General features: G+C 44.1%; 1 protein-coding gene across 1 annotated transcript in view; it reads right to left on the reverse strand.

Annotated features, from left to right (window-relative positions):
* cica (capicua transcriptional repressor a) overlaps positions 1 to 8892 on the reverse strand; it is a 36673-nt gene extending 27781 nt beyond the window's left edge. The window contains exons 1-2 of the mRNA XM_083900092.1: positions 8748 to 8892; positions 44 to 3725 (exon numbers count right to left, since the gene is read on the reverse strand). Coding sequence (XP_083756218.1) covers positions 44 to 3520 — 3477 coding nt within the window. The 5' untranslated portion in view covers positions 3521 to 3725; positions 8748 to 8892. The remainder of the gene's footprint in view (positions 1 to 43; positions 3726 to 8747) is intronic.
* Between the last annotated feature and the right edge of the window lie 14565 nt (positions 8893 to 23457).

Genomic DNA, 23457 nt, shown 5'->3' on the forward strand with positions numbered 1-23457 from the left:
TGTTTGAAAGCTCACAAACCCAAAGTAATGGTGAGTTTCTTACCGAGCTGGAGGTGACCAGGACGAGTGTGGTTGCCCCGTTGATGGGGACGGGAGCCTGCAGGCCTGGTGGACCTGCATGCTGAGGCTGGCTGTGCTCCCTCGACCTGCTTCTCTCTCTCCTCCCTAACGGGCCATCGGAGAACTTGGCCAAGGGAACATCTGGGTTGCGGACAATGACTGGGGAGTCACGGAGGGGAACAATGCGACGTGGTGAGGGTTCCTGAGGCAGTGGGGAGGGAGGAGTGGGAGAGACCAACATGGGTGGAGGTGTAGAGGCAGCGGAGGATGGTGGCCTGCTGGTGGAACTACGGGATCGTGGGAAGGACAGTGAGGAGGGAGTAGTCGGCTGACTCTGAGGGGACAGGACTCTGAAGGCAGCAGGGCTGTGGCCCAGAGGTGGCTCTCCTACCACACCTCCAGCTACACCCACTAGCTGTTGTTGCTCAGGTTTGGTTTGGTAGTCCTGGACTGTAGGCAGTGGAGGCGGTGGGTGTGTGTCGAGCTTTCTCTTGCTGGGGCTCATGGGGACTGTAAAAGTGAGGTTGGTCTGAAAAGTGGGGACAATCCCTGAAAGGTGGCGCTCTCGCTCAGCACCTGGCGTACCCATCTTTGTGCCGCTTAGCTGGCGATGGCGACGGGGAGTAAGTGAGGGAGGATTGATGGGGCTGAAATTGGCAGGGCGGAAGGTAAAGTGCGGAGAAGGTGAGGGCGATGGTGTCGGGGAAAAGGGCGACTGGTTTGAGATGGGGGAGTATGAGGGTGTGACTGAGCGGGAGCCTCCCAGGGAGACCAGCATGGTCGCTGCCTCACACTCGTCAAAGTCAAAACGAGAGAGGTCATGGGGGAGCAAAGATGGAAGAACAAGGCGAGGGCGTGAGTCTCCTCCCCGACTGCTGGCCTCGCTGCTTTCCCGTGAAGTCTCATCCCAGTCAAAGTCTGAACTCGCTCTTCCGCCACTCAGTCGGAGGTCGGACGGCGTTAGAGTCCCTGTGCTGCTGGCTCCACCTCGATCCCGACTTCCTCCGCTGGCTTCCATCTCCTTGGTCCTCATTGACAGGTGTCTGGAACAGTATCCTCGGCGCTGAGACTCTTTAGAACAGCCCTCCCGTGAGCACAGTCTCCTCCACTGTTTACCATTGAACTTCTTGCGAATACCTGTTGGCGTGCAAACCACATCTCCCTTCTTGTACTTTTGCTGGGCCGCTGTCAGTGGGGTGCGGGAACGTGAGGAGGAGGAGGAGGTCGAACCTGATCCGGATCCCCCACCACCTGCTCCTCCATTGTTAGAACCTCCTCCTGATGACTTCTCAGATCTGGAGGAGGATGGATTGGAGGACATGGGAGGAAGAGGTGGGAGCTGAGGGTTCGTGATGACAACACCAGCTGCTGCAGCTGCTGCAGTTGCTGGGTCAAGCCCTAACAGCACAGGAGAAGGAGGGGGATGGGGGTTCAAGACCAGCTGGGCAGAGGGAATCCCGATACCCCGCACTACAGACAGGTGGGGATTGAGGTAGCCAGGCGGGGGCTTAGAAACAATGTGGCGGTGTTGGGGAACTGCGACTGGTTTGGCCCCAGGTATGAGTGGCCCCATTGGGACCATGTTGAAGTGTGACACCTCCATGTCTTCGTCAGGAGTAAGTGGCATGTAAGGGTGATGCTGCTGCTGCTGCTGTTGGTGGTGCTGTTGTTTTATACTGTTCTCCCTTTCTCGCTCTCGTTCCCTCTCTCTTTCCTGTTTTCTGTGAAGGTCTCTCTCCCTCTCCAAATCTTTCTCAATTTCCCACTCCCGGCCAGGTACCAGGCTGAGGACTGATACAGGAGTTACAGGAGAGGTAATACTGTGACATGATGTGGATGAAACAGGGACCATGCCTGGGTAAGGCATCCCTCTCCCCAACACTGGCCCCACTCCTGGGGTCATCCCTCGGCTCAAACGACACACTTCCTGCTCCACATCCACCTCCTCTCTGTCCTCCCGCTCCCTTTCTTTTTCTCTGACTCTCTCCTCCACCTCTCGTCCTCCTCCAGATGGCAGACCCAGGTCCCAGGGTGGCACCAGAAGACGGAGTGTCTGTCGGGAGACCCACACTGCCTGGGTACCGCCAGCTGTCCCTCTGCCATCTTCTTCCTCGTCCACAGAAAGTTGTCTTTCCTCAGACAGCAGGACACGGTAACGGTTGGCCACTGCAGGGTGTGTGTCTACCTGGGTCACAACACCTTCTCGGTACAACTGCCACTGACCTTCACAGCCTTCCTCATTGCCAAACGGTACGCAGACATGGGTGCCAATAGGTATAGGATGCACACCAGGTGGCGCGGCATCCAGGATAATGTCCACCACTCCTGGCGGGCTGTTGTGTCGATATGGATAGCGACACAGCATCTTCTCTCCGTTCAGTTGCACCTCGAGGCTTCCAAATTCACCGCTGACCTTACGGACCACCCCAGCTCGGAATACCAAGCCTGAAATCCCCCCTTCAGTCCTCCTTTCACCTCCTCCCTCTTCGTCACTTCTTTTCCTGAGCTGGCGGGCAAGGACGCGCTGATTCTTCAGGCCTTTGGCCAAGGCGTCTGACAGAGCGTCAGGGAGACTGGATGGTGCATGCGCAGACATCTGTGTGATGGCATGTGTGTCACTGGCCACCTCCAGGTCAGCTGAGTGCTCGCTGGCAGTGTCTGTTGAAGAGCAGCGGGGCAGAGGAGGGGACACTCTCTCTTCTCTCACTCCCTCACCTCCTGCAGATCTCTCCCTCTCCACTCCCAGTGACAGAGTGGGGGGTCCTGGGGAGCTGTTATGAGTATCCTCCCTGCCAATTGTTCTGCTGTGGAAGTCGTCCATCAGGGTTCTACTCTGACCACCGCCATCATGTTGTGAGTTGCTTATGTTCCCAACTAAACTGTTTGACCCGTGGTTGAAGACCCCAGTGCTCAAAGTGAGAGGAGGGGGTGTGCTGGAGGCAGAGTTGCTATGGTTACCAGCAGACGCAGACAAGCAGTGTTCAGAGGTGTACTTCTTCTTGGGAACGCGAGCCTTGAAGGTGGCCGTTTTGCGGCTTGAGGCGGGGTTTGGGCTGTTGTTGGCACTTGGTGTACTACTGTTACTGCAGCTACTACCGCTGCCGTCACTGTGGCTGCCAACACTCACAGCGGACCTCCCCGATCGATCATCTAAGGGTGTCAACAGTTTCTCGGAATCCATCACAAGCGAGGCCGTCGTCTCCAACAGCCGCTCTCTGTGGAGACCCTCTCCCTCTGCAGCGTCCCGCTCTCTGATTGGGTCCACCTGGTAGGACTCTGAGTGTGAATTAGAAGAAAAAGAGGATGGAGTTGTGTTTTGTGGGGATCTGCTTCTGTCTCTGCTCTCATCAGAGTCTCTCTTCTCACCTCCTTCTGCGACATCGCCCGCTCCGCGACGCTTCCCTCCTTTGGCCCGGGTCGAGGGAGGAGAGCATCTTCCCTGCTTTTTAATCGGCTTCATCTTTTCATCTAGCCTGCGTTTGCCCAAACAAGTCGTTTTATTTATTTATTTCAAAGATTCTCCTTGGCGATCCTCTCTTTGCTCTGCTTAGTTTTTTTCTTCCTCCCCCTCCTTTCTATTATCCTCTGCCAAGGCCCCTCTCTCTCATCCTGTCTTGTCTTTGTCGCTCGCGACTTCGGCACTTGTCCACTTTATTCCAGAGACTCTGAAAGAAAGGGGGGGAACAGGGAGTGTGGGTTAGTCATCAGGAAATCACACACAAACATGCTACAAGTCTCCTCAGATGACTTTGAGGGAGAAGTGATCGACAATCAAAATTGAATATCAGAGAAATCTGAACTAGAAGCAAAGTGCGGAGGGGATCTTGCGCGAAGAGACGGACCGCCACTAATTTCAAGAGACGTATTCCCCGCTAAATGATGCACCATCATAGCGGAGTAGTAAATATGACTCATTTACAAATTCATTACACTTTAATTCATTACATAACAGGCTCTACTCACATTTCACAAGGCCTGCATCCATACCAGGTACATAATGAAAACAGAGGTCCGTATTGTAGGGTAAACACAACGCAGCTTATCAACACTGTATGGAAATAGTGAGGAGCACTTTGCAATTTGCCCAGACAAGCCTTTCTGCATGCACTTCACTCTCCCTCCCTCTCTCTCTTACTCACTCACACACACACACACACACACACACACACACACACACACACACACACACACACACACACACACACACACACACACAAATACGCTACTCCTTGGCTGGGGCAGTAGAGGCGGGGGAATTCCTTCTTCACTCACATACTGTAACCCTCCCTTTCTCTCTCTTGCTCTCTCTGTGGCGACCTTTATCTATGTATTTCAAAGCAGAGTCAATCCGCCCCTACAAACTCCATTTCCTGTGGAAGACCATTACCTAACTTCCCGTTACTTTATTCCTCCCTCTCTCTCTCGTTGCTAGTATTACACGTTCGCGCTTATCCTCTGCCTGCCTGGCAGCGTCCTCGCCTCTCTTCTCTTTCATATTGATTTCTACCTCTCGTCTCTCCTTCCTCGATTCTCATTTTTTCTGCTGCAGTCATCCTGAAAAGCACAGTTGTTTCTGGACAATTGTTATTCCACACCAGAGTCATTCAGTTTCCCTCTTGGACATGAAAGGGTCATTCAGAATATTTCCTATTCCTTGCTCATTCACGGGTTCTGCCTTTGAGTTTTAAACTCAAACAGACTTGAGTTTTCTCGGACTTGATGAGCGGCGGACTGTTGTAATTTAACTAGTTTGTTTACCGTGTGGCTCATACACATCGGGACTTGCCTCGGGTCTTGGCTGCTGTGTGCTCAGCCTCATTTCTTCCAATACATGAGTCTCCACAGGGCTACAAGCACCAGAGAGACGTTAACAACAAGTGTAGAGGAGGGAGAATCGACACATCCCCTACATGCTCTGACATTCCTGTTGAAAATCTCACTGCAACTGGAGCATTCCCTGTCAAAGTCTTCAGAACGGATGTCTATCAACGGCACGTCTACTCACTTGTCAGTGTCTGTCTGCCGATGCACATGTCTGGCTGTCCATCCCCATTTCTGCATTCATCCTCGCACCAGTCTCTCTTTTGTCTGTCTGTCTCTTTTCCCTTTCACTTCCTTCCTGTTTTAGTCCGTGAAGAAGGCTCGCATTCATTCAGCTCCTTTTAATATCTGCCACATCATATCGGCACCAAAGAAATCCATTTTCATAGATGAGTGTCGTGTGTCTCAAGGCCACACACACACACACACACACACACACACACACACACACACACACACACACATGCAGCAACAACATCTACATGAAGATAGTCGATCAGTGGCATCACTGACTGTGCCCTATGTAAATCCCTCTTTAGCCCATGCGGCCATCGATGCAGCCACCATAAAATAATTTGGCAGTCGGCCTTACTTGGTCACAGAGGAGGTATGTTACGTGTGTTTACTCAGTAGTGCAACTGTGTACAACAGCTGGTGTCAGTGTCACGAGCCCAACGATAACAGCTTAAAGACAAACCGACGCAACTCACACTCGCCCCTGTGAAATATGGATCATGAAAGCCTGTATGGAAGCTATAGTGGACCATGTTTCATGTTCACTGATCAAAGCGCAGCTCTCACCAGGTACGTAAGTGATGAGTTCAGACATATTTCAACTGCATCGAGTGTTTTGACCTCCTCAGGTTTACAATGACATGCATACACGGTAAATCGTGGCTGTGGGGCAGATATAAAACAGACAAAAACGAGAACCACGGCCTTAGTGGTTGCATACTTTACTGTAGGTGATCAATTCACTAGGTTTAAGTCACTTTTGAATCATCTTATCAACCACAACAGCTTGTGCTGCAGCAACTCATTATATTAAGTTTGGAGTGAATTCACTTGCTGGATTTGCCAAGTCTTAAATGTGTCTTTGTGATGGTAAAAATGGATGGAGTGTAGTGGTCTAAAAAAAGACACCATCCATGTTGGTATTGATTTCCCCATAAGTCTAGATTTCACAATGGTTTTCTCTTTGCCAACAACATCGAGACTCGGCCACTGAGTTTTGCACGTCCAAGACTATTGAGTGAATATTATTTACCAGGTAATTTCATAACAATTAAAGCCTACCAGGTATTGCTTATCTCATCGTAATAACACAACTCTGAGGACATGTACTTGTGTCCTTATTGCTGTCTTACTACTGCTGCATTTTTATAACAGTGACCTTGCACCTTTAAGTACTAAACATATTGTAGAGCAGTGCAAGAAGCAAATATTTCTACACTAACAGGCGGGAGGCAATGACACTTAAGTGTATATTGAGTATCACCGCCGTGGCGTTTTGATATTGCTTGGTGATCGTCCTTTATGTCATGTCAAGAGCCGGTTACTTTTTATCTGGGTGAACTAATTCCCAATAATGTGTTTTACAGGAGTGGATTGGAATGGACATAAATGCACATTTTCTTTTAATTGAAAATGTATAACATTTTAATGGAAACTAGGCTATTCAGAAAGAGTCACTAAGGGAAAATGTGTAATCCACTTAAAGAGACAGAGGATACATCCATACTACTCTGTTTTCGTTTGAAAATGCACAGCTTCTGCTCCGGATATGCCTGCCATTCACACTATCTTGTGTGTTTAAGAGCACCAAAAACGATGCTGCTAATGACGCAGTTACCCACATTAACTTCAACTATCCAGTAACACTTTCAGCTCCACCTCACTCTTAGTCACTTCACATATAAACCCTTGCTCTGTCTTTGCATCGTTGTCGTTTCTCGCTCGTGTTACTTTTTTGAAACTAAGCTAACAACTGCAGAGGAAAGACTCACACGTATACTACAAAAGGTCATAGTTTTCTCTGGGTTCCTCCTGAAACCAAATAGGAAGTTATAGAAATTATATTGAACAGCCACCAGGGGGTGACTCCCACGGTTGCAAAAAAAAAAGAGTCAACACTTGATTTATAACCTAATTAAACATTTTCTTGAGGAGTTAATGGTCTCAATTGCTCGTTCTTCAATGGCACATGCAGTCAATTATGTTAATTATGTTCCCATTTAGAGGACAAATGAAGATAAATGACAGCACGTCTGAGCGGACAGCAGTGTGACTGACAGCAGATATTGTCCAATAGGAGCCTGGTTGCAGGTGATGCCTCTCCATCCATCCATCCATCCATCCATCGTCGACCACTTTATCCTTCCACTTCTGGTGAAAGCAGGGGTACACGCTGGACAGGACGTCAGGGCCAACATAAAACTATTCACTCAATTAGGAGTGACCTCGTGGGAATAAACCAGGACATGAAACCAGCAACCTTCTTGCTGTGAGCCAACATGTGTGACCGTGAGGCCCCAGTATGCCTCTGCTTGCAGGACAAATCACAAAACCGCAAGGCTTCAAAAGGGTTCAGATTCCTGTAGGTGACATTGCGGCCGGTTTCCACTTGATATGGATGCAGATTAGGCCTGAAACGCTCAACTGGAAGCCGATCGTTTTTATCCTAATGTGCTATTTTTAAATGAACACGTAGTAGTGTAGTAGTGTAACATAGGAGTTGGCCCCTTTGTTGTGGCCCCCAAACCCCACTTATTTCCGACCTAGGGTACACGTTAAAGCCTTGTCATTAGCAGATCGGCACAGAGCGTTATTGCCATACACACCAGAGTATAATTACACCACACATGAAGTGACATAATCATAATCCAGAGTTGATAACAGCTGTTAACTTTATCTAGACAAGGCCCAAAGCACGAAATGCAAACTACAGGGAGAGGTGATGTCGTCACCTGTGCTAGTACCGTGCGAGTGTCGAGCCCTCGTAGTACCGCGATTACTACCACTTTACTACACAACACAACACAACAGCAGCAGGAGCAGCAGGCCGTGCACTGACCAGGCCTCAACTACACACACCAGGCCTCTGAGAGTGTGTGTTTACGTGTGTGTCACCGGGAAATAACCGGTTTAACGGCCACACTGATCCGTAATACCACGGTAATACCACACATGTAGCCTTCCTGTGGCGCATGACAGGGTGAAATAACCCCCCAACAAACAAGATGAACGCGTTAACTTTGTCAATCCACACACACACACACACATACACACACTCACACATACACACACAATAGTGGCTTGTTTGGGCCCATCAGAAAGTGACAGTCAACTTTGAGCTGAGCCTCGTCGCTGTTTTGTTGTCGTTGTACATTAAAATAAAAGTGTCATGAGGAGGTTTTTAAGAGAAGGCCTTAAAATTCACAGAGCCACGTTGATTGAAAAAAAAAAAAGAAGTGAAAGAAGAAGGAGAAGAAGAAGAGGAGGAGGAGGAGGAGTGAGAGGAGTTTTTCTTCACAATAACAGTTGTCATAGGAAGTCCAGCAGTAGTTATGGCGTTCAATGTATTTCTAGTGGAAAAGTTTCACGCTCACTATGTCTCGCCGCACCGCTCCCTTGTTTTTTTCTCTTTTCTTTTTTTTTTTTTTTTTTTTACGCAGATGACACCCAATCCGCTCCGCGCTCCCTCCGCGGAGGAGAAAATAACGCTCCCGGGGGCTAACAACAACTGCTAACACGCCGTAAAACTACGTTAGCATTGACGGCACGAAACGAGCACAAACACGCCGAGAGACAGTGACTGCAGTGCTGCGGGAGGGAGGAAGATTTGCGGGCAGCTTTATGGTACTCACCGGAGCTTTGGTTCACTAGCAGCAGCAGCAGCAGCAGCAGCGCCGGGTGTGTTCGCTCCTCCGCCGAGTCCGCCGGGTCAAATAGGGCCTGCTGCTGCTTCAACACTTCCAGCGTACGCCGTTCATGTTTCTCCAACTTAAAAACGGAGGAGAGGGGAAAAAACTACTGCCCTATATATTCTACTCTACAGTCGCAAAATGGTGAATGAAGCCCCCGAAAGCCTTGACAACCAGGCCGCGCGGCCAATCGCGGAGCACGAACGCGTACAGTAGCCAATGAGGAGGCGAGCACGGAGGGAGGGGGCGGGGCCGCGCGTCAAAGTCAGATTGACGGACAGCACGCGGCAGCCAATCAGAGTGTGGGAAAACAGAAAACAGCTGTTGAGGAGAGAGAGGCTGCGGCGGCCAATGAAGCTTCACTGTGTGAGCATGACTGCGACTTAAAGACAAGCTCAAAGTGTAGGACACCAATGAAACCTCCCTCCTCTTCTTCTTCTCCTCCTCATCCCTCCTTCATTTGTCTGCAAATATTTGTGTGACAGTCTGGGAACAGTATGGATAAACACGATTATCCTGACCACAATCATTGTGATGCTCATTAGTATTGCAATAGAATAACAAAAACATGCGTTTTGTTGATTTATACACTAGCTTTACTTATTATAATGAATATAATAATACTATAAAATATAATAGCATAAACAGATGAAGTCATTTTACTCACGTCAACAACTGACGTGAGGGTTTGCTGTCAGAAATTGAATATAGTACCCTCAGAGTTTGTTAGTATAAGTGTGTAATAACTTTACTGCCTTTTTTATATACTTTACACAAGGGCCTTGCATAAAATAGTCCCGATTTCGTCACATTCTGCAGTCTGACTACTAGATGTCACTATTTCTAACACACTGGATCATTAATATACAGTGTATTTACATAATTTCAACTGTAGGGCACCAATAAAACCTCCCTTTTCTTCTCATCCCTCCTTCATTTGTCTGCAAATATTTGTCTGAGAGTCTGGGAACAGTTTGCATAAACACAGTTCCTGTAACGATTATCCTTACCAAAATAATCAGTGCAAAAATTGTAAAATACATTTTAAAAAATCTGTATTTATATGACATATACATGTATTTTTTATTCACACATTATCTTTACTCTGTGCATATCTGTTAGCGTTAAAAAAAATAGAATAATATAACATATAACATATATATACCACACACTCGAACATTTGTCCGTTGTTCTTCCGCAAATATTTTGGAAATTCCACCATAAAGCCTTTAAATAGTATAATAATTATTTAACTTAAAATTAAGGTTAGTTACAAAAACATGTGACTAAGTGTATCTTTATTTTTAAAACTCTGATCAGATTTGCATTTCCAGCACAGGGTGTGTTAAGGCTGGATTGCGATAGATGCGTTAGCTAAGATAACATTCCAACATGGTACATTGTAACTTTAACCTAATAAATGTCAAAATGCTTTTTGTGTTATTAATATTCCTTTCTGTATTTTGCAATTCTCCGTTGACCAATCAAAGGATGCAGTGAGTCTAGCCCCGCCCCTTTAAGTGCAGGACCACTATGCTAGCTACTTAAACAGAAGGCCACCAAAGAGTGGGATGCACGAGTCAGCTATTTTAGAAGCCTTCGCAAAGTTTCAACAATCAAGCATATAATTTCATAACTTACCAAATGTACAGCTTGAAACAGGCCTTTAATGACATCTAGTGGTGAGCCTGCAGATTGCAACAAACAAAGGGTGTTAACCATACATGTCAGGGAATTATGGTAGATTTTACTTCAGAATTTTGACTTTTTCGCTAATATCCGATAAACCGATATTAGGATAGCTTTGGCAACAACTAATAACCAACACCGATGTATTTGTTTTTCCCTGCGCCCAACTGCAGAGGTCATTTAGTCTCCTCTGTAGAAATTAACATAATCTTTTCAGTAGAGGGTGAAGTCAAGGAAGTAGTGGCGTATTTAGTCATTACTCATGGTGTTTGGCAATATCTGATAATACATCTCAAAGCCAATATTGCCCAATACCAATATTGTAAGAGTTCATGAAATCTCTCACAACTTTCTACACTCTTTGATTGGTTTATGCCGTGGGTAAATGTGGGCGGAGCCATTCTCTAAGTATGGCTGCAACAATTATTAGATTTATGGGAATTATAAGCAATTATATAAACCTACCCATGGGTAGTAATCTGCTCTATACTTGTAATAATTTAAATGTAATCATTATAAATCGTGAATGCCTGGAAACATGAAGGCTCCCCCTTGTGGCACTAGGACTGTATGTTGGTGAGCTACAGTAGACATGACACGCAAGTGACTCACGCGAAATAATAAAAAATTTATCTCTATTCACGATGACCCTGATGATAAAGATTCACCACAATCGGCTTATTGTGAGTGCTTTTTTATCGTCTTGTGCATCAATATTGTGTATTATCCAAACCAGAGCAGACAGAGAGAGAGAGAGAGAGACAGGGTGTGTGATGTGTGTGTGTGTTTTCAAAACAGGTTAGACTTCCTTTAAAGAACTCTAAACATCTGACATGACAATATCAAATTTAACGGAGATCAAGACCAAAATGTGTTACGTTAAAAACCAGCTCAGAGACGTCCTATGTGCTTGTTATGCACATGCACACGCATGTGATCTACACTGTGTTCCATGTGAGCCACAGGTTTGAGTGAAGTTTCAAAAGAAATCCACAGAAAACACCAAATCCCACATTCACAGACTCTCCTGCTCTCTCTCTCTCTCTCTCTTTTTCTCAGCCCACAGATAGTCAGAGTTGCTCTAAACTGCAAGGCATCCCTTAGTCCCGCCCCCACGGCCAATCAGAGCAGCCGCAGGAGGCTGTACGTCACCAGAGCGGCACGCGATTGGCCGAGAGGCTCGGGGTCTGCAGGCCAATGACCGAGTGCTGTGGTGAGGTCATCGTGCTTGTTGCCATCAGCTCGGCCAAACAGGAAGAGCAAAAACCCTCAGTGGGTAACTTAGTTCAAACATGGGATTATGGTTCCTGAGAGAGTGACCTATATTCACTGTGGGACTCTCCCTGTATGCACTCACTCACACACACACGCACACACAGGAGGTGTGAGGAGGAGGGAGGTGTGCATGTGTACGAGGAGAGCAGGTACAGGTTGTATCTCACAAGAGAGAATACAAGACATCATGCAAACAAGCTCACACACGCACACACACACAAAACATGGTGGCTGCGATTTCATAACACACTACTGCTGTGTGGATCGCTGCGTATCAATGCGACACGCTGTTTCTATAGCTTACAGGCACAGATGGTGAGTTTGGTCAATGATGATGATGATGATGATGATGCTACGGGAGTGAGATAGATGCAGCACTGCAGTCTCACTCACACAAACACACACACACACAAACACACAAACACACAAACACACACACATCACAGCTACACACACAAGTGGGTGCATGCATATAAGCAAGCACCTACACACACACATAGAAAGCATAGTGGGGTTATAACATTACTGGGCGTTACATAAGATGTACGTGTAGTGGCGCACACACACACACACGGACACACTGGTTTCTATGTCTTCAGAGGACACTGCATTGACTTACATTCATTTGCTGGAGACTTAATCTAAACTAAACCATAATTACTGCTGCCGTAATCCTAACCCTGATCCTCACCTTAACCTCAACCTAACTTTAAAACACGTCTTCACCTTAAAATGTAGTCATTTATGTTATGAGGGCTCAATTGTTGTCCCCATAATGTGGCTGTGTAAACAGATTTAGGACCTGTGTAAGCACTTTTAGCATGCAAACACTCACTGTGGCACATCACACTTCAACATAATTTTGAATAGGACACTCACAGCCCCTAAGCCTAGCCTTAACATCACAACTAGTTACGTCACCCTAGCCCTTAACCTAATCCTGGTTCTAGCCCAAACTCTATAACCAAGTCTCAATCTAGGTATATCCTAGTGTGACAGAAGGTGGAAACCAGTCAAAATATCATCACGTCCTATGGTTTATGTTTAATGACCTCATACATAACTTAAAAAGTCTTAAAATTACTTCACAATTTCAAAATGGCCTCACATCCATGGGTTGGAAACACCACAACCTACCCCTTCACCCTAACCAGTTAATACCTTTGAGGTTCTGCCTCACTGGGACCAGGCCTTGGTCTCCATGAGGTCCATTGGTCCTGTGAAAGTGTCCACCAAAAATAATCTGAAAGCCTAGGCTACTACAAGGCTACTATTGAACAACACCAGCTGTCAATCACACTGCTGTCCACTCACATGTGTTTACAAAACATCTCGCAATTCTGGAGTCTTCAAAATCAGAGTGACTTCAAGAATAGCTGCCACTTCGCCTCAACCTGGACGACTATGTCCACTTTCATGTAAGGTCAATGGTTCTGCCCAGTTCCTAAAGACACACACACACTCACACAATATGCAGCGTCTATGCATTTTAAGGCCATAACATGAGCAACATTTGACTCAAAAATCAGTGAAAGTCAAAGTCCAGTGCGAGGGTTGATTCTGCAGACACAGAGACTTAGAGCTGCAGTCACTGATCGCTCATTCACCACAGATTCAGAAAATGTCGGGTTGGGTGAGTGCAGCCTGCAGCACGTAACTTTGAGTGGCAGCTGGTTTCTTAAAGGCTCTGTCGAGACACATTTAGAGACAGAAAAAGTGAGATTCGAGTCTGACAACAGCTTCAGAGACGAGGCTGGGCATGAAAGGTGTGAGGGGGAGCTCCGCGGTGAAAGGTAGAAGTGAGACAGAGGAGGAGATATATGAAAGACGGGGCTGGTTGGTGAGGAGGATCTGACTCGTGGGAGCAGACAAAGAGGGACAGAGACGGTCAGCGAGGTCGTCTCAGTTAAACTGAAAGTGAGTCTTTTGCAGCAGCAGCAGCAGCAGCAGCAGCAGCAGCAGCAGCAGCAGCAGCAGAAGTGGAGCTGCTGCTGCTGCTGCTGCTGCTGCTGCTGCTGCTGCTGCTGCTGCTGCTGCTGCTGCTGCTGCTGCTGCTGCTGCTGCTGCTGCTGCTGCTGCTGCTGTGTGAATGAGAAGCATAAATCCACAGCGGTATCAGCTCCTCTGAGCACTTTCTAAGAATGAGACGCCGAGCTGCCGCTAAGCCACACAATCCCAGTCACTTTACACTAAATGCATTATGGCCACTTAACTGCTAAACAGCTCCAGGGAGGCTGCACTGAGCATGACCCAACACTCTGACACTGTCCACTTCAACTGTGTGTGTGTGTGTGGACATGTGGGCTGGTCCTCACAACTTTAAAGGACTTTTGGTTGAGGATGAGGTAAAATGTTAGTGTGGTGATGGTTCAGTCACATTACTGTTGTGACAAATGTCATGTCCATATATGGTAAGGAAATGTAGTGTGGTTAGGAGGATGAGGTTAGGGTCAGGTTCAGGTTAAGGTTAGTATTAGTCGTAGTTGTGGTTAAGAATTGAGTAAATCTCCTGAAACTGAATGTAAGTGAATACAAACACTGACCTTGTCAGGACCAGTCGTCCTCATGGAGACCAAAACCTGGTCCTGACCGTCATTTTTGAAGGAACTGGTTATGCTTAGGTTATCAGATTTGAATTGTAGTTAAGTTAAGGTTAAAGGAAGGCATTAACTAGTGAGGGATAACACTTTGTTTAGGCTTAACTCCAGCTCTGCTCTCCCCCATCTCACTTTGAAGGTGGAGTAGATAATGAACAGAGAAGCTGCTGATAAGGACACTAGTCATCACAGATGTCCTGAACACAACCGAGTCAGTCCTGCTCAGAACTTTTTATTACATCTCAAAGTTTAGATGTTTTTCGATAAAAAAGGCATGTTTTATTTTGAAATTTGTACAGAAAAAAAACTGGATCAGGGACAAGTGAGCAGCAGTGGAAGAACATCAAAAGTGTGACTACTCAACTGCACACTTTTCAGAACAAACAAAGGTCACTTCTTCTGCTGCACTTACTCCTATTGCACAATAGATGGCACTGTCCTGTTAGTGCCCTGACATGCAGATGTACGTCTCTCTCTCACTCTCTCTTTGTTTGTCTGAAGCTCAGTTTATTCGTTTATCTGATTGATCGATTCGTGCGGTTCTGGGATTCACGCGCCAGTCTGACCTCGTCTCACAGTCTGACCCTGCTCGTGTTTGATGGACTCTGTGACCTGACAGTGACCTCCGGCCTGAACCTGCGAGCAGCAGCAGCAGCAGCAGCAGCAGCAGGTTTGTCAGGTTCATGGGAAAACACGTCAGCTGAGAGTGTGTTCTCTTCTCGCTCCTCACACAAACAATCAGTCCTCATTACCGAGAAGAGAACGCTGCTGCTGCTGCTGCTGCTGCTGCTGTTGCTGCTGCTGCTGCTGCTGCTGCTGCTGCTGCTGCTGCTGCTGCTGCTGCTGAGTCACAGGGACAATCTGGTTCCTGAAATACACTCACACTCACAGCTCTGCTGCTGCTCCACAGTCACAGTGTATAATCCTCCACACACGCACTCATCACCTGCCTGATCCACTACTAACACAATACTTATACGGCTCGTCACCTGTGAGATAAACTGTCATTGTAATGTCATTAATGGCTCCATGACGCTGAATTAACAACTGTAGATGTTGTTAACACTGCAAACCGTAATCATCGCAAGAAAGTAAAAGACGTAGCAATTGCGTATAAACAATAGATCCTTTTTTTGTACTAACAATCTATTTCAATGGATTTTTAAAATCATTTATTTGAATAAATTTGTCTCAAATTGTGACAAAAGTTGCAAATAATCAGTGCCTTTCAAAGTGTGGGCTGTGATAACCTGGTGGACCATGGAGGTATTGCAGGTGGGCCTGTTTTATAGACTGCTAGACTATGTTAAAAGTTTTCCCACTTTTATTATTCACATTTAAATATTAACTGCGGTGTTCCTCTAAGTTATACCACAAATGTAACTTAGGTATATTTTGATCACTAGTCATATATTTATATGTATGATTACTCATTGGTTACAGGGGAGCATATTTTGATTTTGTACAATATTTATTTATTTTATCAGTTAATGTCAATGTTGTACTAACTGTGATAGGTTTTATATCTCAATTTATGTTTGTGTAATTTCAATTCTCCTTCATATATTCATGGAACGTATGATACGTCTTTTAATTAATTAATTATTATTATTTTGTTATATATGTAAAAATGAATAAATAGCAGTAATAGCAGTAAAGCACCAAAGCAAATTCCTTGTATGATAACTGTTTCTGTTAAAAATACAAAATATGGGTGTGGTTTTGCACAATTTAAGGCTTAAATTTGGGGAACACCTAATCTATATTATTACTATTATCACATATTTTCAATAGATTTTTTACATTTATTAAATTCAAGTCAACATGTTTCTGTGTTCATTTTGAACAATCCGTGCCTTGTTTTTCTTAGTTTCTCAGACGTCCAGTGTAAACGTGCGGCAGTTAAATCATGTGTCATTAATGACGTGTGTGCGTCTCACCAGGTTGTAAATGTTGGAGGTCCAGACCTTTCTAGTGTGACACGCTGGTGAAAGTGAGGGCGGAGTGACTGAGTCCCAGCAGGATTCCTGCCACAGCGCATGATAATTAGCTTCCGCTGTGATCTGTTCTCTGTCTGCGGCGCTCTCTGGACTCTGACCTCTGACCTCGTCCCCTCAGCCAGAGCACAATCCCTCCCCGCTGGAAACCAAACAGCCAAACAGTCCCGTCAATCACACTCCTTTTAATGAGGCTCGTCTCCTGCTGAGAGCAGCGGCAGATGAATGCTTGGAGAAACAGAGAGTGGAGGAGGAGGAGATGGAGATGGAGGGGAGGATGAGAGGGAGAGACAAATGATGCAATGATTAACAGATAATTTTGAATAAGAAAACAATGACAGTGGAAAAGAGGAGAGTGTGGGAGGCATTACATGTTAGATACTGACAGAGAGGGGGTTCTGCAGCAAACGTCACGTTTATGAAATCTAAACAGAGGAATACTAGTTACTGTTTTGTCCACAAACAGAAATTATTGGGATGGAATGATTTTTGAGTTAAATTCAGCAAAAACTCAAATTTAAGAAGGAAAATTGTTGGCAATAAATTTAGTAATCAATTCATAATCGAGTAAGTATTTAGTGCATTAGTATTTCCTGAATTGTTAAATACAACATAATATATTACATTGTGTTCTATATTCAGAAGAGCACGTTTCTGCATGAATAAGACATTAACTATGCTACATTTTACTTTGCTGAGCTTTTACTTGCATTCATTTGAGTGTTTTTCACAGTTTTGTAGTTTGTTTCTACTTTTTCTTTAAGTATATCAAGGACGAAAACAGCGTTTTTAAATTTTCATTGTAGGCCTAGTGTAATTATTTTTTACAACACATATATATATATACATTAAATAACATATACAGTTATCTATAACTATTTATACAACATTACTTAATACTTATTTAATAATCAGTTTAAACACTGCTTTACTTCGAGATTTTGTGCTTGTGTTTATGCTAAGATAAGCTAGCTAAAATGAGCTAAATATGGAAATTTTTCCTGGACAAAAACTTTAAAAATCGAAATAAAATTAGTCACACGACATGTTATACAGTGTTATATTGTCTCTAAATATATAAAGTAGTATTTCCCTCTATTTTTTAAATAATTAAAACGTTTTAACGATTGATAAAAAAAACATTTGTATACCTTTCGCTCCCGGAAGTAGTACTTGTGGAGTCGTAGTACTACAGGCTGAAAGCAGATGGCAGCAGAGTCTGTGGGAAGGGATTGTTAACGGTTATACAGTGGCATTCAATTCATCAGTGTTCCTTCAATACGTTTCACATTTAAACACGGGTTTAATTTAAAATATTTTAGTTGGAAACTGTCCAGTTCACGTGCATGTGACTTTTCTTTTGTTGTTTTTGAACACTATAAAGGTTAAAAGGTGAATATAAGTAGGACAAACTCTAATTGTTATTCATGTTATTAGCTCAACACTGAGGAGAATCTGTGTCTAAAAACATCATGTGTGTTTGTGGGAAAAATCAAGTGTTGAAACTAAATGAATAATTTGCCATTTGGAACAAAAATTCAGTGGACTGAGCGTCTCAGATGAATATTTCTAGTTTGTATGAGAGTTAAGTTAATATATTTGGATTTTTGTGCCGTTTGAAGTCGAAAATAGTGATTGATCAAATAACACGTCATTTGATCAATGACGTGTTTTTGGCCCTGCAAGATATGAAATATACAACTTGATGGGGAAAAATACATGCAGATAAGTCTTAAAAGTAGTAAACAAATCTACATATGACCATTATGGACAAATGATGACTTTCTGATCAAAATAAACATATTTACCATGTACACAAATATGCAATTTTATAATAAATGGACATTAATAAATGACAAATATTGGCACGATTAATCACTTATTAAGTTGTAAGGTAAATGGGGCTCAAAGGCAAAAGATAATCAAGAAAAACAGAAGGCAACGTCCATTTTTAACCTTTTTTAATGAACCCTGATTATTGTTTAATTACAAATGAAGATGAACAAATAAGAAGAAAAATAAACAGGTGGATCCTCCCGTGATTAAAAAACAAGAAGAAGAAGAAGAAAAGTCTCCGTCTCTTCTCTGGAGTGACACTTGGAGGACAGACGGAGACGAGAGCAGAGGACGTGTATGAGGAGGTTCATTCAAATAATACAATGGTTAAACAGTACAATGCTCTTTTTGTTTATTACAGAATCCTCCAAAATGGAAAAAAAATATATATACACAACATCGAAAACACAAAAAAAGGAAAATAAGTCTCTCTCCCCCCTTGCCGGTCTGTATAATATGGGGGGGAAATGTGACCCTCCTCTTCTCCATGGTAACATGATTATAAAATCATTGTGAGTAAAAAGAAAAAATAGAAAAGACTGCACTGAAAATGAAAAGTTAAAGTTCATGGAGACGAGTGCAAAACTGGAACAAAAAACAACGACAACTCCAAACCAGGAATTCATGGAGAAAAAAGAGAGAGTGAGAGGAAGAGAGAGAGAGGGTACAAAATAATCAAAAATAGTCATGTTAATAATAATATACTGTAATAATTACAAGAGTAACAGTAAATACGTCTGAAAACATACAGAAGAAAAAAAACGATGACAACAGCAACGTAATGAAATTGAGGGGGTGCAAATATCCACCTGGTCGGGAAACACTTTCTTCTTATGATTCTTCCCTCCTGTGTTTGTTTGTTTGTTTTTGTTTTTGAAGACACGACAGGCAGAAACAGCAGCTCTCGTTTTGTGTGTTGATAACGCAGTTTTCTGCCTCTTTTGCCCGAGGAAGAAAAACGATCCCCGACAAATGGAGACGAGGACGTGAGACTGGAGCTGCTCGTTCACCAGGACACAAACTATATGTTGATGTCGTTTTAGGTTTTAAAGCTAGAGCTGGATCTTAACTAAGTATATAACTCAAATATATCAGAAACATGACAATTAAGGCCCCGTCTTTCACAATGGACAAGAAACGTGTGGATGACGTATGTGTGTGTGGGGACAAAGAAACCCCCCTTCACACACACACACACACTGAGCAAAGCAGGTGAGTCAGATTATGGTAAGTCCCTCTCTTTCTTCACTCCACTCTGAGGTTTTGTGAGGTCATTTCCTGTGTGTGTGTGTAAATGTGTGTATGATTAGAGAGACTATTGTCACGCTTCCTCTCATTTTTTGGCCACATTTAAAAAAGGTCCAGTGTGTAAAAAGTGACTATATTACTACGCACAAGTATGTCTGTATAAGTTTATAACAGCTAGGGCTGCAGCGATTGTTCTATTAATCGATTATCAATCTGTTTACTAAATCAATGAATCAATGAAGTTTGAGGTTTTTTTTTCAGCCTTTTTGCTTCCGTGTAACAAAGAAAATCATTAAAACTGAATCATTTTGGTTTGTGGACAAAAACATAATTTTCAGATGGATTTCAGATTTGGGAAACAATAATTTGTCATTTTCTGACCATATTCTTGACTAAAAGAAGTACTCGATTAATCGATTATGAAGATAATTGTTAGTTGCAGCCTTAATAATAGCTTTAATATTCCCTTAGCATTAGAATAAGCCCTTGTACTTTAGGTAAGAGCCTTTCTTTGCTTTGTGACAGCCGGCATCTTGTGCCTCTCGTGTTTCTACGGCAGCCTGATGATTGTATAAAAATCTGTCAAACCAGACTCTTTTCTGGTCTGTAAAGGCCACCGTAGTTCCCTGACGTACTTGGGGAAGGAGAGGATTGAGAGGAGTGTCAAACTAATTCTGGACCTTTAAGTCTGATCGTCATCACCACTCTCTCTCTCTGTGTGTGTGTAGGTGTGTGACATTGTGGTGGTTATGGCGTCTATTCTAGAACAACTGTGGCAGCGTCTGATGTCACATGTGACGTCACCCTGCTCTCGATTATAGCCACAGTGAAGCCTGACTGTAACCAGCACTCACTCACACTGTGTGTGTGTTCTTATATTTCCTGCTTTGTGAGGATATTTTGTTAAAGTGAGGACATTTTGGCTGGTCCTTACATCTTTAAAACACTTAGATAGTAGTAGTTGTAGGTTTTAAAAAGAAATTTAGATTCAAACCTATCTTTGTGAGGACGTATTGGCTGTTCCTCAAATTTTTTAAAGGAAGAGAGACTTAGTTTTGGAGTTAAGGCCCGAAATAATTGGGTTAAAGTTAAGTATTAGGGCCTCAGGTTATGATGGTTAAGGGGTGAAGGATTGCATGATGTGTCCTCACTGTACACAAACGTGTGCAGCTGGAGTCCACAGTCCACGCTCAAACCAAAGTCCCGTCATATCAGCAGCTGCTGACACCGAGGTTGAACTCGTCTTTCTCTGAACACACGAGCTGCCGTTTCCACCTGTGCGTCGACATTTTCTAACAGGAGACGAGAGTAAAACTTTGTCTCTCTCTCTCTCTCCGAGTTACGAGTTGTGTTAAAAACAAATGCGCCCCGCTACAACACGGCGAAACACGACTCGACCCACGATTCGCTGCACCCTCCTTTTTTCCCCCCTGAATGCACCATAACAGTTTTTTTTATCTTTTATATTTTTTACAATATAAATATAAAACTCCCACAGCGGTGGCTTTGTTTTTATTTGTTTTTTTTTCTCCGCTGCAGCTCAACGGTCGCGAGAAGGCAAGGGTGAGAAGGCAAAGGCTGAATTATACTGGTGATAATATGCCCGTTAGAATATATATATACACATCTTTACCATTAAAAATATCTAGGATTCTTTATTTGTTTTTTTTTTTAAAACTGATTTGTATCAAATGACCATATTGAAATATAATATTTGAATTCAATATATATTTGAATAAAATATATATATATGTGTAGATTCACTTCTTCTGTAGCTCTTTTACAAAAACAAAGAAGGCATGGTGGTTGTGTAAAATATTTTTTCATGTGGGGGGGGCTTGATAAAATTCATGTTGGCTTGTTTTTTTTTCTTTCTTTTTAAAAAAAAGGCACATTCTTATTTGTTTTGTTCATTAAAATGGGCAAAATATCTTGTTTCCTCTTCTTTCTTTAAAAAAAAAAAAACTACATAAAACGAATACGTCATAAAAATAAGTCGTCTCTTAACATCCCAGTGAAGGTTTGCCTGAGTTAGCCTTGATGCTCGACATTCATTACATGCTTCCCGCTTCTCAAAAACATCACATGAACAGATCGGGCTTTTGTTTCTTCGACACAAAGCCCTCGGATGACTGCAAAATGCCCTAAAATACTGTCCATGTCCTCGGGAGGCACGAGCTTTTCCTCCGACAGAGAAAGTCTTTAAAAACATCGACGAAGAACGAGGGGGAAAGGGAATGCACAAGAGAACTGAGGATGTGTGAAAACGCTCGAAAAAACACAAAAAAAGATGGTGTGGAGTCACGCAGGGACACGAGGATAGGAGGTGGGGGTGTTCAGCGTAGACGCCCACCTGTCTCTCCCTGACGTTTTCACACCACGCACACATTCAGGAGCGAGCGTGGCTGTAATTACAGTTCTGTGCGGAGCTGCTTCCTCCTGCAAAGTGTGGAGGAGACAAAGATGAGACGCCTCCGCGGCTTTTCTGTACAGTGGGGGGAAAAAAACGGCCGCGTCCGACACCGTCGTTGACAAAGGTCTCACAAGAGAAAGTGAACCAGGTTGAGTTTGTGGCCCTCAGTGTTGACAAATCCGTCTTTATACGCTGTAGTGAAGGGTGAGGATGAAGAGGTCACCCGTGATTCAGTCCATCAGCTGCAGAGAAGACTGACGGTTCAGTTCTTTCACGTTTTTGTTCGTCGCCCTCCATCTTGTAAACGACAGCCGCAGACACACTTCTGTAATCTCCGTCAGCGCCGTTTTGTTCAAAGCCATATTTTAGCAACGACACAATCTGAGGAGAATAACTGGGGGGGTTGGTCATGTCGCGGCACTGCCCTTTTCTGGGTTTTCTTCTTCTCTCGCTCTGAGATGAGAAGCTTCTTCAAACGAGCAGGACGCAAGTGAGAAATTCCTTCCAAGGTGGACGTGAGCCATTAAATCCCAGCACAGGCGTGATCTGGGCACAGGTGTGATGATGTGAGCTCATCGCTGGCAGACGTACTGGCACTATGAGGAGGCTCTGAGAAGGCAGTGTGCACTTCCTAAGAGATTTTAGACCCAGAGCAGACCCAGTTTTCTTCTTCCTCTCTCTGTGGGGGCGCTAATGTTTAAACAGAAGTCAATGTACAAAACCAAGTTCATCTCTTAGTGTTGCAAGACACAGAGGAAACACTGCTGTGTTTGTACCGGGGCTTAAAAGTGTCTTTGTTTTTTAACGTTGCACCGGCACGTGTGAGTCTTTAAATCGTGTTACATAGATCATAACACCTAACAGTACTGACCACTAAGTTATTAACAGAGTAAAAGCTGAAAGGTTAAAAAGGCAGGTCAGGTTTTGTGAAGTGTGGCTGGTATGAGGTACTGAATAAAATGGATGCCCGCGAAAGTCTGTGATAACGTGGTCTTTAATCTCGCTGCTTTACAGACGTTTACAACGGAAAACTGAAGTCTGAAAACTGCGTTTACTCTCACACACCAAAGCTCATGGAGACACAGGAGGTTCAGGTCCACTGCTGCCTCATGTGGTGAGTGAGTGTCACTTACTAAAATCCACATAAGTCACAAAATAACACATTTGGACAAACGGAGGCAGCAGTGGATAAAGAAAAACTCCTGTGCGTCCTCTGTGGACTTTGGTGTGGGAGAGTAAGAAAACCTTCAGTTTCCCGTGTTGATGCCACACTTCAACTTAACCGAAATGGTCTTTTTAAAAAGTAATGCAGATGTAAACTATGTAGAAGAATATTCCGTCTTTGTTAAGTCATTTCAGGAGCTGATGTGAGGCTGTGAGGTCAGTGAAAAAGTGCCCGACTACTCCTTTAATTACTGTGCCTACGTCGCACACATGGCAATGATAAGAAACCTTTCAGTTCTTTCTTTACAGGCCATTATGATCTATGAACAACTATTCAGCTTGTTACCAAGACTCGCAGACGTGTGTGTTTTTGTGTCTAAGCAGATCCCCTGTGTGTGTGTCTGTGTGTGTGTGTTTAAGCACACACGTGCAGC

This window comes from Microchirus variegatus (genome assembly GCF_963457635.1).
Source record: "Microchirus variegatus genome assembly, chromosome: 13".
NCBI classification, from domain to species: domain Eukaryota; kingdom Metazoa; phylum Chordata; class Actinopteri; order Pleuronectiformes; family Soleidae; genus Microchirus; species Microchirus variegatus.